The sequence below is a fragment of the Solea senegalensis genome, linkage group LG14, assembly GCF_019176455.1.
Source record: "Solea senegalensis isolate Sse05_10M linkage group LG14, IFAPA_SoseM_1, whole genome shotgun sequence".
Classification (NCBI taxonomy): Eukaryota; Metazoa; Chordata; class Actinopteri; order Pleuronectiformes; family Soleidae; genus Solea; species Solea senegalensis.
In genome coordinates this window covers 25,301,411-25,315,933 of record NC_058034.1, presented here as the reverse complement: position 1 = coordinate 25,315,933, position 14,523 = coordinate 25,301,411, and the positions used below count along the sequence as shown (strand labels likewise).

The following is a 14,523-nucleotide window of genomic DNA, read 5'->3' as shown; positions in this document are numbered from 1 at the left end:
TGTCTATTCCTCATAAAGCCTGACTGTGTCTCATCTATAATTGTGTCTATAAGAGTTTCTTTAATTCTCCTGGCAAATGTCAACGCCATCATTTTATAATCATTATTTAGCAGACAGATAGTCTCTAGTCATAAATAAAAAGCACATCTTTTCTAGGTTTGGGAATCAATGTGACCAGACCTTGAGCGAGGCTAGGAGGAAGGGCATAGTTCTCTATACTCTCCATAAAAACCTGTAGTAAAAGAAAAGGGGGATAATTGATCCGAGAATGTTTTATAAAATTCAGCAGTTAAGCCGTCGGTGCCGGGATATTTGTTGTTTTTAAGTTGGGCAATCGAATCAGTAACCTCTGCTATTGTAGGAGAGGTGTCACAATAATCTTTATCTGCCATATCAATCTTTCTCACGTTATTTATTGAGATTAGAAATTGAATAGTGACTTCATCATTACATTTAGAGCTGTATAAATTGATAGAAAATTTCAAACAGAAATCTGAAATTAATTTGACCCCATTAACATTTAAGCAATGGATGGAATTGATTTTGGACTGGTATTTTTCAAGACGGAAAAAAGTAGGCAGAATTTTGCTCTCCCTCCTCCAGCCATCTCTTCCGAGACCTTATAAAGACTCCTTCTGCTTTTTGTCGATATAACTCGTCTAATTTGTTTTGGAGTTCTAATAGAAGTAACTTATCTTCCTCTGAAACTTCATCAGGAGGTCTCTGATAAAACAAAGAGACGTTACTTATGACTTTTTCTTCTTTTAGCTTTGGCAGTAAGTGTTCCATATTTTCTTAAGAATTTTCCTTACTCAAATTGAAATAGTTCCCCATTAGTGATTTTCCCTTTTTAGCCTTGTCGTAGAAAAGAGTAATTAAATTAACAATCTCAGTCTTAACAACTTCATGTTTTAACAGGGAATTGTTTAATTTCCAGTAATAGGATCTAAGGATTGAATTAGACGCATTAAATTGGATGCTTATATGGATTGCTCTATGGTCAGTGAGGGGCGTGGCAAGGATATTTACTGTAATTCTCTCTTAATTAATGGATTGGATAGCAGCCAAAAGTCAATACGAGACTGACTGATCTGACTGATCTATTGCTAAGTGAAGAATCTTTCATCAACTCCATAAAGTCTAAGATTCCATCTCCTGGAGTATCTTTCTAACTCCGAGACACGTGACGACGTGTACACACTTTGTTTTTTACGTCCTTAATCTCTGCACACACAAAGTCAACTGTCTTTTTAAGACCTTCAATTTTAAGTGCATTGGCACTGACCATGCTTTCAAGGTTGTCCGACCGCGTGTTTATCAGAGCTGAAAGGCTAGCTATGCTATCATTCGGGTTGGTTTGTTCAGGCCCGACTGTGTACATCATTTTCTTCTGTGCTGGCGACTTACTTGGAGTGACAGGTAGTGGTGGAAATTCATCCATGAAGTCTTCTGCAGTGGTGAGAGGCAGGAAAGTGGAAGTATAATCGTGACAATTGTCAATAAAAGAATTGCCAGCCTTGAAAATAATGTTGCTAGCATGTGGCTTTAGCTTCCGTCCGATGCTCTCTTGGAGTCTTTTCCTCTCGCGTTGGTTCGACATTGAACAACAGATGGTTTTAGAAGTGCTGTATTGTCTAAGAAAGCAGAATTAGGTGCTTGTCGTGATAATAAATTAAATTTTACCGTTTCCAAAACTTATGTTTGCAGAGCTCGGTAGAAAGCGTCTACTCACTCGGCCATCTTGGCACCTTTCTGCAAAATGCAATAGCTTCCATCTCTTTCTGGCCTCTCTGACCTTATCTCCAAAACATCTAACATGTGCTGTTCCTCTGATCGTCACTCCCAAAGAGAACCTCAACATCTTCATCTCTGCTACCTCCAGCTCTGCTTCCTGTCTTTTCCTCAGTGCCACTGTCTCTAGACCATACAGCATCACTGGTCTCACAACTGTCTTGTATATCTTTCCTTTCATTCTGGCTGATACTCTTTTATCACACATTACCCCTGACACTTTTCTCCACCCATTCCAACCAGCTTGCACACGTTTCTTCACCTCTTTTCCACAATCTCCACTGCTCTGGACTGTTGACCCTAAATACTTCAAGTCCTCCACCTTCTTTATCTCCACTCCCTGTAGCCTCATGGTTCCACTTGGGTTCCTCTCATTCACACACATACATTCTGTCTTGCTGCGACTAACCTTCATTCCTCTCCTTTCTAGAGCATATCTCCACCTCTCGAGCTTTTCCTCCACCTGGTCTCTGCTCTCACCACAGATCACAATGTCATCTGCAAACATCATAGTCCATGGAGATTCCTGTCTAACCTCATCTGTCAGTCAGTCTGAACCCTGATGTAGTCCCACCTCCACCTTGAACTTCTCTGTCACTGCTGTCTCACAGTTGGCATACATGTCCTGCACCAGTCTAACATACTTCTCTGACACTCCAGACTTCCTCATACAGTACCATAGTTCCTCTCTCTTTTTCCAGATCTACAAAGGCACAATGCAGCTCCCTCTGACCTTCTCTGTATTTGTCTACCAGCATTCTTAAAGCAAATACTGCATCTGTAGTACTCTTTCTAGGCATGAGACCATACTGTTGCTCACAAATGCTGACTTCTGCTCTCAGTCTAGTTTCCACTACTCTTTCCCATAACTTCATTGTATGGCTCATCAACTTTAACTTTTAACATCTCCCTTATTCTTAAAAATGGGCACCATCACACTTCTTCTCCATTCCTCAGGCATCCCCTCACTCTCTAAGATCCTGTTGAATAGTCTAACCAGAAACTCCACTGCCTCCTCTCCTAGACACTTCCATACCTCCACAGGTATATCATCAGGACCAACTGCCTTTCCATTCTTCCAAGTGCCCCCCCTCACTTCAGCTTTACTAATCTCTGCTACTTCATGGTTCACAGTAGTCACCTCTTCTACCCTTTGCTCTCTTTCATTTTCCTCATTCATTAGCTCTTTCCATCTTCCCAATACTTCTGTGGCACCTGTCAACACAGGTCCTTCTCTATCCTGAATCACCCGAACCTGCTGGACGTCTTTCCCATCTCTATCTCTGTGTTTTGCCAACCTGTATAAATCATTCTCTCCCTCCTTACTTTTCCAACCTAGCATATACATTATACTCCTGCACTTTCCCATTCCACCACCAAGTCTCCTTATCTACTTTCCTTCCAGACGACACACCAAGTACTCTCCTACCTGTCTCCCTGATTACATTAGCTGTAGTCAGCTCTCCCTGACCACCCAGATTCTTTCTCAACTCCTCCCTGAAAACCATAGAACAGTCCTCTCTTTTCAGCTTCCACCACTTTGCCCTTTGTTCTGTCTTTGTCCTCTTCGTCTTCCTTGTCACCAGATTCATCCTACAAACCACCATCCTATGCTGACTTGCTACACTCTCACCCACCACTACTTTGAAGTCACTGATCTCCTTCAGATTACATGGTCTATACAAGATGTAGTCTACCTGTGTGCTCCTACCTCCACTCTTATAAGTCACCCTATGCTCATGCCTCTTCTGGTCATAGGTTCGATTCGCATATTTGGTTTTGGCACAAGTTTTACGCCGGATGCTGTTCCTGACGCAACCCTCTGCATTTATCCGGGCTTGGGACCGGCTCAAAAAGACACTGGCTTGTGACCTCCTAAGGCATATATACAATATACAATTGTAAGTGTAGAAATGCTTAAAAATAAAAATAGCCTAGTTTTTGTAGCCTTAGAATTAGGGTTGTTTTATTTTTTTATTTTTGGAAAGGCAAAGGCCTTGCTTTATAGAGGCCGCCATCTTGTTTGTACAGTAGCCCAAATGGACAAACTAGCCAGAATGAGTGATTGACGTTTGTAGCTCACAACGCAAATGAAGAATCGACTGGACTGTGAGGGCCACCGTAGTTCCCTGAAAGCATCCATCTGTAAGTTTTTAAGTTTTCAAACACAATTTGAACCTTATTTGTTTATTTTGTATATTATATTTTGATTAATAGGAATATTGAATCTATGAATGCACACAATGTTTTATTGTTAGTTTAATTTTTTGTTTTGATTCTTTAGTGTGCACTTTTTGTTCTCAGATGTTGCACTACTGTTAAAGTTAAAAGTTTATTTTTTGTATATTTATTATTGAACATGAGTTATTTTCTCATGGGGAAGGGACACCATCAATCAAGCTCGCCTAGGGCACCAAATGGTCTAGGACCACCCCTGACTGTTTTGTTCATCTTGGTCTATAACATCTTCCCATCAACTTTTGGGAAATTCTGCCAAAGTTATAGGGCACTTCCTGTTTAGTGGCAAACTGGCCGTGGTGGCCATGCCGGTTTGAATCCGTAAAACCTTTTGACAACTTTTCATCTTTGATGTGTCTAGTACACATTTTTTCGGTACAACAAACACGTGCAAATCGCCAAAATGGATGCCAAAATTCAAAATAGCAGACTTCCTGTTGAGTTGAGGCCATGGTTACCGTGGGCATTTTTTCTTCGTCTTGTTCTATAACATCTTCCCTCTACGTTTCGGGAAATTCGGTGGAACTCCATGTGCTTAAGCCTCATTACTGCCACCTACAGTGTTGATGAATGAACATATGAAATACCTTTAATAAATGCATATATATATATATATATATATATAGATATTATTTTCACATTTTAAATATTTAACTTCATTTATTTATTTATTTTTATTAAAATATACAGTAAGATGTGGAAATAGATATATTACAGCATTGTAGAGTAGTACACATATATATATATATATATATATGTACATGTGCCTTGAGATAATGTATGTTATGATTTGGCGCTATACAAATAAAATTGAATTGAATTGAATTAAATACAAATACAATGACTGTGCGATTTCAATATAAATAAAACATTAATAATATACAAACTTTGAAACTGTCAGGTCAAAACATTTACATTAAAAACAAAATAACACGTCAACAACAAATCTATGGATCACACCAAGCATCTAATGACAGCGACGTCTGAGCCAGCGGATCATTTCATCAGGACATAAATGGGCCATTCTACCGAATTCGTGCAAAGTCCAGAGTTGGAAACACATTTTCAAAAGTTGTTTTTTTCCAAAAACCTTGTCCATACATATATTGTACCATATTTCAATGGTACATATCTAGTAAAGGCGCAGTCAAATTTCATATATTAATGTCTGCCTGTTTTTCAACTCCTGAAATGTGTCACTACCGTAACACAGCAACACACTGCAATAAAAACCATTATATTAATCTGTTAATATTGTGTGTCCATACACCCTCTAAAGATTAATTTTAGTAATTTATTATGAAAGGTTTTACAACTAAATCAATTAAAATTATTTTTTAAACAAATTTCAAAGATTATTTTCTAAGACTCATCATTAATTTAAATGCAATCTTTTTTGTAAAATGAATTACACTGATCTAATGAACTCTCAGAGTTCATTAGTTATTACATTGAATGTACATTTAACCAATAGTTATCATAAAATGTTATTTAATGACTCAATTCTTATTTTATTTTACAAAACATTCAGTGTTACGGTAGTGACCGCACTGTTACGGTAGTGACTGCACTGTTTTGCTCATGACCACAGTATTTTGTTTGCAAGGTTGTATTATATCCCCTCAACCTTATTGCTTAGTATTAACTCATAACCTGCCTTTTAATGTGAATTTTACCAACACAAATGTTATGTCTCTGATATGTGAACTTTAGATGTGGGTTGTCTGCAGTCGTGTTGAGAGCTGCCTGTGGGAGCTGCCTAGTGTTTCTCTGAGCATAGAAACAAGATTGTATTTTCTGAGCAACCTGCTTGTCAGTGCACTTCTTAATCCATGTTTCTCTTTGTAATTGGCAGACTTGTATTTTTTTTCTGCAAATCGTGCATGAGTGTGTTAAAAAAGGGTCTTTCTGATATGCACAGGAACTCTGTGCTGCCATACTTCCTTCTGAGTTTTTGTTCTTGGGGAACATTTTGACTTCTCTGGCCTCACGCACAATCTATGGCACCGTTTTCTATATTTTTCTTCTTCCATTCAAGTTCTTTAATCTTCAGCTCAAGGGTCTTTATTTTTCTGTGGTCACGCATTCCAGAACATCTCTTGTCTAGTCTCCCTAGAAGTGTGTGGAAGGTGAGGAGGCATGGGAGAAGGCGTGGCTGAAGGTGTGGCAGAGGGTGTGGGAGGTGGCGTGGAAGTTGTGCTCCTTTGCTTCCCTGTTAGATAAATCACTGATAGATTTGACCTTTCCTTCTTCCTTTCATTTCTTGTTTCGTATATATATCGTAAATATTCTTCATACTTCTCTCTTTTTCTGTATTCTCTCACCCTCTGCTCCACTCTTTTTATGTTCTTTTGGCATTGCTGCTTGCTTTCTCCCACCTTAGCTGTATAATATCAAATATAAATCAGCATTATCTTCATGTTGTGCTTTACAAATCAAATATAATAACAATATTATTATTATTATGATTATTGATATTAATAATCATAATAATAATAATAATAATAATAATAATAATAATAATAATAATATTAGTATGTTTTAAGAGTATAATGTATAATAATGATGAAAAATGTCCTTAAATATGTGGAACATTACATGTTGTCACTACCATAATGATTATGTCACAACCGTAACGTTACAATTTGTTACGGTTGTGACTGTTACGGTTGTGACATTTTTAGCTAATTCCTAGCATAACTCAAACATGCTAACAAGTAAATGGCTAGCAACAAATGTTTGAACAGTTGTACACACAACAAAACATAATATTTTGTTTTGAGCCCCCAAAAGTGTATTTACTTGGAGATAATATGTGTACGGTTGTGACAATTATTAATGTAACATGCTGATTTTCAGACTTTGGAGCCCATTTACTTAAAAATTATGAGAGGTAATATCTCACCATGCAGCCATGAGGGACAGGGATGCAGTGTCATTTCTTGGTCAGAAATTCTGGGGTGTGACTAAAACCAGGCTCCACCCATGTGGTAAAACAACTCGTGTTACGGTTGTGACATGAAAGTGTGGGACAGCATTTTTTAAAGCATGTTTTGTAATTTAAAAAAAAACTTCAAAATGAATCTAAATGTTTTACATTCTGTTTAAAATAAACCAAACATATATTTTAAAATACACCATTGGAAAAAATGACAAAATTCTTTTAAGTATTATTTTCATGGATTGAAATTTAGGGCTTAGAGATTGGGACAACTACATCTCAATAGAAAGTACCTAGGAAGGTAGCATGAATGATGATTTTGTATATATTTAGCTTAATTACTATCTAGTTACAGTCTTGTGTTTAACTAGATCATAACATAATCTTAGTAAATATTGAAGGTCTGAATTCTTAATTGTTTTGTTAAATAGTTTTTTTATTGTGGGACAGCAATTTGCACGAATTCGGTAGAATGGCCCAAATACGTCAGATCTTACGAAACGGCCGATGTCAATATCGCATTTTCGCCAAGTTTCACCTCATAAATGACCGCAAAGCCACCGATAGAATAATAATCTGAAGGTTAACAATAGGCTCAGGAGCCGTGTGTGCCCCTACTAACAATAAAGGGACGAAGAAAGAAGAAGAAAGAAAAGAAAAAGACGGAATCAGTGACGTTATAAAAGTGGGCGGTCCCTTTTCCAGTCTAGGAAAGAAGGGAAAAAGCAGGCGTGGTCTCTACCTTCACCTCAGTCCTCTTAACGGTGTGCACAGACTTCTAACGGGTAAGTTTAACACTAGTTAGTAACTTTTAAACAGGTTAGTTTGACAACAGCACTAACTAATGCGTGTCATGCTAACGATCAGCTAACTGTCGTGCACGTGCATTTGTGTGACGCAGTTTATCCACATTTACCCACACTTCGGGTTTGTTTGTTTGTTTTTATTGCTGTTATTATTTATTTGTTCGCACAGGTGTAGAAGAAAATGGCGCAGTCAACCCTCGACACTATGCCCGGAGCTTCGACGGGAACCGTCACCGTCACCGAGCACCTGAACTTCTGGGCAGGGAAACGAGTGAAGCCTCGCCAGGAGTCGAACATGGAGCCTGTGTTCGAGCCTGCCACCGGTGAGAGCGGCTAGTTAACGGCTAGTTAGCTGTCGTGTGTGTGTGTGTGTTGTTGTATTTGTTACTTCCTCTTTAGGACCTGTCATAAACTCTGACCTTAGAGATCAAAACCTGGTCCTAACGAGGCCGAAGTTAAAGCAGTCAAAGTTTAGGACTGAGATTTGAATTGTGTTTATGGTTAGTCATTAGCTGGTTATGGTTAAGGTTAGGGATAAGGCTGTGTTTAATCCCATGGTTCTCAAACTGTAGTCCGTGTACCACCAGTAAAATCAATAGAATATTATGTAAACATGTTTCTGTATTGTCCCTATTTACAATACAAATAATGCCACTGATGTGCTTTATGTGTTTTATCCAAAGCGTCTTACAATGGAATCGAGTACAATCAGCCAGGGGTGGAGTCTTTACAATAAAACATGCTAAAACTACACACTGGAACTACATGCTAAATTACACTAGAACACACTGGAAATACATGCTAAAACTACACTAGAACACACTGGAACTACTTGCTAAAACTACACTAGAACACACTGGAACTACGTGCTAAAATGACACTATAACATACTGGAATTACATGCTGAAACTACACTATAACACACTGGAACTACATGCTAAAACTACACTATAACACACTGGCACTACATGCTAAAACTACACTATAACACACTGGAACTACATGCTAAACTACTATAACACACTGGAACTACATGCTAAAACTACTATAACACACTGGAACTACATGCTAAACTACCTACAACACTACTAACACTAAAACTACACTATAACACACTGGAACTACAAAAACTACTATAACACACTGGAACTACATGCTAAAACTACACTATAACACACTGGAACTACGTGCTAAAATGACACTATAACATACTGGAATTACATGCTGAAACTACACTATAACACACTGGAACTGTGCTAAAACTACACTATAACACTGGGACTACATGCTAAAACTACACTATAACACAATGGAACTACGTGCTGAAACTACACTATAAAACACTGGAACTACATGCTACAATAACACACTGGAACTACATGCTAAAAACTACACTAACTACATGCTAAAACTACACTATAACACACTGGAACTGTGCTAAAACTACACTATAACACACTGGAACTACGTGCTAAAACACTATAACACACTGGAACTACGTGCTAAAACTACACTGGAACTACGTGCTAAAACTACACTATAACACACTGGAACTACGTGCTAAAACTACACTATAACACACTGGAACTACGTGCTAAAACTACACTATAACACACTGGAACTACGTGCTAAAACTACACTATAACACACTGTGTTATAGTTGTGAATCTGGATGCCACTTTCATTGTTGTTTTATTATTCTGTGTTTTAACAGAAGTGTCAGAAATATTTGAATATTGTGTCATACCCAAGGTTTTCACAATATAACATAAGATACTTTCACATTATTGTGACAAACAGGATTTCATATCAGTGATTAAACATGAGTTTACAGGAAGAAAGCTGGAAATACATTATATTATCACATAAAATGACCACTGAACTTCAGCCCAACCTCTTCAAAAAATGAAAAACGTTGATACCGCAAGCAGTAAAACTTTATTGTAATATAAAATCTTCACCTTAAGTACTTTGCATAAACCGCACACTTAGCTATTGGTTTACTTTGTTACATTCTAGTATTGCATTAATTCATATCCCATTATTACTTCTCCCCACGGAGTTGTTGATTTTGTTTGGTTGCATTCACATTTTTCCCCTTAATATTTGCAGAGCTGTGGTGTATGCCCTTACATTTTTACACTAACATTTTAGCAACTAATAATTATTTTAATCAAGGATTTATCTGATGCTTGGTCCTAAAATGTCAGAACATGTAGGAAAATCGACCTAGAAACCTGTAAATGATTCAGTTTTAATTATATCTTTGTTTTATGGAGCAAAGAAAAATATTCACATTTAAGTAAAAATCACAGAACACAATTTAAGACGTGTATCTAAAACTAATGAATCGATTCATTTAGTTATTCTATTTTCTTTACATGTGTAGATATTTCATCTCATATCATAGATTTTATTATGTTTAAAGAGTCTTAAAGTGCCTGAAATTGCTGCTGTGACACAATATACATTTTAAGTAAGGATTAAGTATTTTTTGACGTCACTTCAACCGTTTATAACAATAACCATAAAGAACTTTTCATCTTTGATATGCACCGGTCTTAGTATTATGGTATTAAATATGAGCTGGGATTAGACGGTCATGCTGATGAAGTAGTAATTCTGCGCTCAAAACTATTGAAATAATTTCACTATCAAAAAGTTTTTGTGTCAGAGCTCACCCAGGCTGTGACCCCTGACCCCTGACCTGTCAGCGTGGTGTCCCCACAGGCCGTGTTCTGTGTCAGATGATTCCCTGTGGAGCTGAGGAGGTGGACGAGGCCATAAAGAGCGCCCGCACCGCCTACCTGCAGTGGAGCAAGTTGGCGGGCATGGAGCGCGCTCGGGTGATGCTGGAGGCTGCCCGCATCATCAGGGTAAGTTGTGCAACATTGATGTATCATGATGTAACGCCAGTTATTCATTAACCACACCCACCTCCCCCTACAACTGACCTACATTTTGCAACATGGAGGAAAAAAAACACTTAGGATTTTTAACCTCTGTATTTCACTGTGAATTACATCATCTTAAAGTTATGTCAAGTAGTTGAGAAACAACCTGAAAAATCTGAAAAAACAACAGACCTTAGTCTACAATGTCTTTTGCACGTTTATCACTCTTTATCTCACTGCAGGACAAACTACAAAGAAATAAATTCATACCAAAGTCCATGGAGAAAACTGCCGGTCACGATCAGCGGTGCTGTCTCTACATACACATACAGACTCCTGTAGTTGTTGGAGATGAACCCACGTTTTTAGGGTTGTTCAGTAGTTTTAACGGATCTACAGTTTGGCACTGTTTGTGTTGGACGTCTCTTCCTGTGACGGTACTCTGACCAGTCAGTGGCCGACAGTCTGACCATTCATCACATAGTTACCTACTCGGCGTGCTTTTGCGACCTCGTCGGAGCAGGTACCAGGTACGATGCTAGTGGAAACGCTACTTAAACCGTGCGGTGGCGAGGCGAGTAGAGCCGGTGGAAATACAATTCAAATCCTTGTTTCAGATTTACCTCAGTAACACAAAGTGACCACACAAGGCAGAAGTAGACCAGCAGCTTTGTGTCGCCACTAGGGCTGTGAAGTCCCGGTTGACTGGTCGATACGATAGCTACAATTCTGATTGGTTGACTTTTTGCAGTGTTAATTTCATACTCCTGCTATGGTTAATTAGTCTATGGTTAATTTTGATTTCATCAGGAGGAATGTACCCCTCTCACAGGTAACAGCGTGTCTGCAGAGAACACCCCCCTTGTTTTCAGTATTTTGGATTAGCCCAACCCACTGGAGACAGACAGATTAAAGAACGTCCGGTGGTTTTATTTCATGTTGAGCTACAGTCAGTCAGTCGTCCTCTAACGTCACAGACGTCACAGTGTGGCAGCATTTTACAAAAATAGATGGCGATGGAAAAAAAAAAGTCAAATGCAAAGTTTGCCACCAACAGTTTTCATATCACAGCTCGACTACGAACATATAAAACCACTAAACTAACTTGTCTTATGTTGCTCTGTCCGTTTTGAGTATATGATCATATCAGAATTAGCGTATTTTAATCTAATAATCGTTGATTGGTTTTATAACTGCAGCAGTCTGTTTGTGTCTCAGCTCCTATGTTCAGTGTGTCTCTGTGTGAGGACATGAGACACATCATCTAAGTATTCCTCAACAGTTCAGTTCAGATATTGCACATGATGCAAAACTCTTTCAGAGCCGTCGGACTCTGTCAACAACCATTAGTTGATTTTAAGTCGAAATTTCAGGGCAAAAATGTCTTTGTTTGTTAACAGCCCTCGTCGCCGCAAACTGAAATCACTGCTTTTCTCTCTGGACTTTGGTGTGAGAGAGTGAGTGGTTTACAAACTTCTGTCTCCTGTTGCTAAAGTGTGTTCAATGATTAGATAAAGTGGCAGACATATTCTGAAGATATCATGAGTGTGTGTGTCTGGTTGGTCACTACCTCATACAATCACACTTAAAAAAGAAGTATTCCTTTTTAAATGACACAAATCAGAGGTGGGTTTCTTATACTTTGTTGCTGCTCCAATATAAACAGGAGAAAAGGGAGAATATTGCAAAGCTGGAAGTGATTAACAATGGCAAGTCCATCACTGAAGCTCTGGTGGACATAGACATTGCCTGGCAGTGCATTGAATACTATGCTGGTCTGGCTGGGACACTCGCAGGTGAGTTCACTAACAGAGTCTCTGTCAAAATAAAAGTCCCTTTTTAATAAATCCACGTGTGGTTGTGTTTCCTCTCTCTGTAGGCCAGCACATTCAGCTTCCTGGTGGAGCGTTTGCTTACACCAGGAGAGAGCCTCTTGGTGTGTGTGTGGGGATCGGTGCGTGGAACTATCCCTTCCAGATTGCAGCGTGGAAGTCTGCGCCGGCTCTGGCATGTGGTGAGTTTCCTCATTATTTGTCCAGCTGTTGTGTGTTTCTTGCCCCCACTTTACAGTTTTTCTCGATTGCTAAGACACATTTGTTGAAAGCTGCTCTCTCTTTTCTCTAAACTGTGAACACAAAACCCAATTCTCAAGCTACATTCACAAAACCTCAGACTCCACTAGCAAAACCAAACTTTCACCTCAAAACAGTTCAATCTGTGCTCAAAACTGAACTATGTTGTCAAATCGTGCCCCGAGTCAATCAAAATTAAAAAACGCTACTGAACAGTCACTGAACACTACATAGAAAAATAGAAAACACAATGCTCTGGACATGAAGCTGGAGAAATAAATGTTTATTCTTCACTGTAGGCTAAATGCATGTTGCAGAACTAAAAACCTGTGCATTTAGCACTTGTACAAACAAACAGAAATCTTATGCATTTGCCACTTGTGTACAGTAAGCCTGTGTAAAAATAAAGTACACAAATATACAAATAAGTGCATTACTCAGCCACATCATCATGTCTCCGTACTGGGTCAGGCCACAGGACTTCATCCACATCAGAGGTCACTTTTTGTCTGGCCAGGCGACGGGGGAAAAAACCTCTGGCATGACGTATCCAGGCTTGGCATGCCTCCACACCTATGTCACCACAGGCAGGTTCCATGGCTTGCAGGAGATTTACTCTGGTGTAAGGTTGGCGTTCATATACCTTCCACCGCCATGAGGAGAAGAATTCCTCAATGGGGTTTAGGAAAGGGGAGTACGATGGAAGGCAAAGATTGATAAAACCTTGGTTCATATTGAACTACTCTCTAACCTGGAGGACTCTGTGAAAACTCACATTGTCCCAAACAACAACAACATAGATGTGATGCTCATCCTGCTGCCCTAACAGAGCATCTCGCATGTGATTGAGGAAAATGAGGAGCTGGTTGTAGGGCCCCAGGTTGGCATGATGGTGGACAACCCCACGGTTGCTGATGGCAGCACATAATGTGACATTGTGACATTGCCACCACGCTGCCCAGGGGCACCAACAATGGCCCGATGGCCAATCACATTACGGCCTCTCCTTCTCCTTTTGGTGAGATTACACCCAGCTTCATCCATGTAGATGTATTCATGGGGTCTTTCCATTGCATCCAGTTGAAAAACCCTCTGTGATTTAGGCCACTACAGTAAATAACTATATAGAGTAAACAACATTGAATGTGTCTGGATATATACCAACCTTTGCTCTTTGACTCTGTCTGAGTTGCGATCAAAGGGCACTCTGTACAGCTGTTTCATGTGCAGTCTGTCGTGCTTGAGGACACGATCAACAGTAGAGAGGCTGACACTGTTGATACCCTCAAAATTGACATGGTCCTCAATGATCTTCTGCTGAATTTCACTCAGTTTAATGGCGTTGTTCTCACAGACCATATCAACAATTAGGGTCTCTTTGTGTGGGGAGAACATACCTGTCCTCCCCACCCCCGTGTGGCAGTCTTTCAATGCTACAAAAAGAGAACATGCAGTTACAAAAAATATACATGGAATACTAGGCCTACAGTTAGACCAACCCTCCATTACTATACTACAGTACATTGGTACAGTGATGTACTGAAACATATATTTACATACAGTATACTATATTGCTGTCAACATTTACATACTGTGCTATAATGTCAAAAAAGGTAATTACCTGTTCTCTTCTCTAAATCTTGGGATTATGGTGGACACAGTGAATCTACTGATGTTTGGTTGTACCCTTTGTCTGGCCTCCCTCATGCTCATACCATGGACAAGAACATGGTCAATCACAGTAGGTCTGATTTTATCAGATATCTTTTCTCACCACCTCG

At 39.1% G+C, this 14,523-nt stretch overlaps 1 protein-coding gene across 1 annotated transcript in view; it reads left to right on the top strand.

Moving 5' to 3' along the window:
- The first annotated feature begins 7,668 nt into the window (after window positions 1-7,668).
- aldh9a1a.1 (aldehyde dehydrogenase 9 family, member A1a, tandem duplicate 1) overlaps window positions 7,669-14,523 on the top strand; it is an 11,874-nt gene continuing 5,019 nt past the window's right edge. Inside the window, exons 1-5 of the mRNA XM_044043207.1 lie at window positions 7,669-7,755; window positions 7,946-8,099; window positions 10,507-10,652; window positions 12,337-12,466; window positions 12,550-12,684. Coding sequence (XP_043899142.1) covers window positions 7,958-8,099; window positions 10,507-10,652; window positions 12,337-12,466; window positions 12,550-12,684 — 553 coding nt within the window. The 5' untranslated portion in view covers window positions 7,669-7,755; window positions 7,946-7,957. The remainder of the gene's footprint in view (window positions 7,756-7,945; window positions 8,100-10,506; window positions 10,653-12,336; window positions 12,467-12,549; window positions 12,685-14,523) is intronic.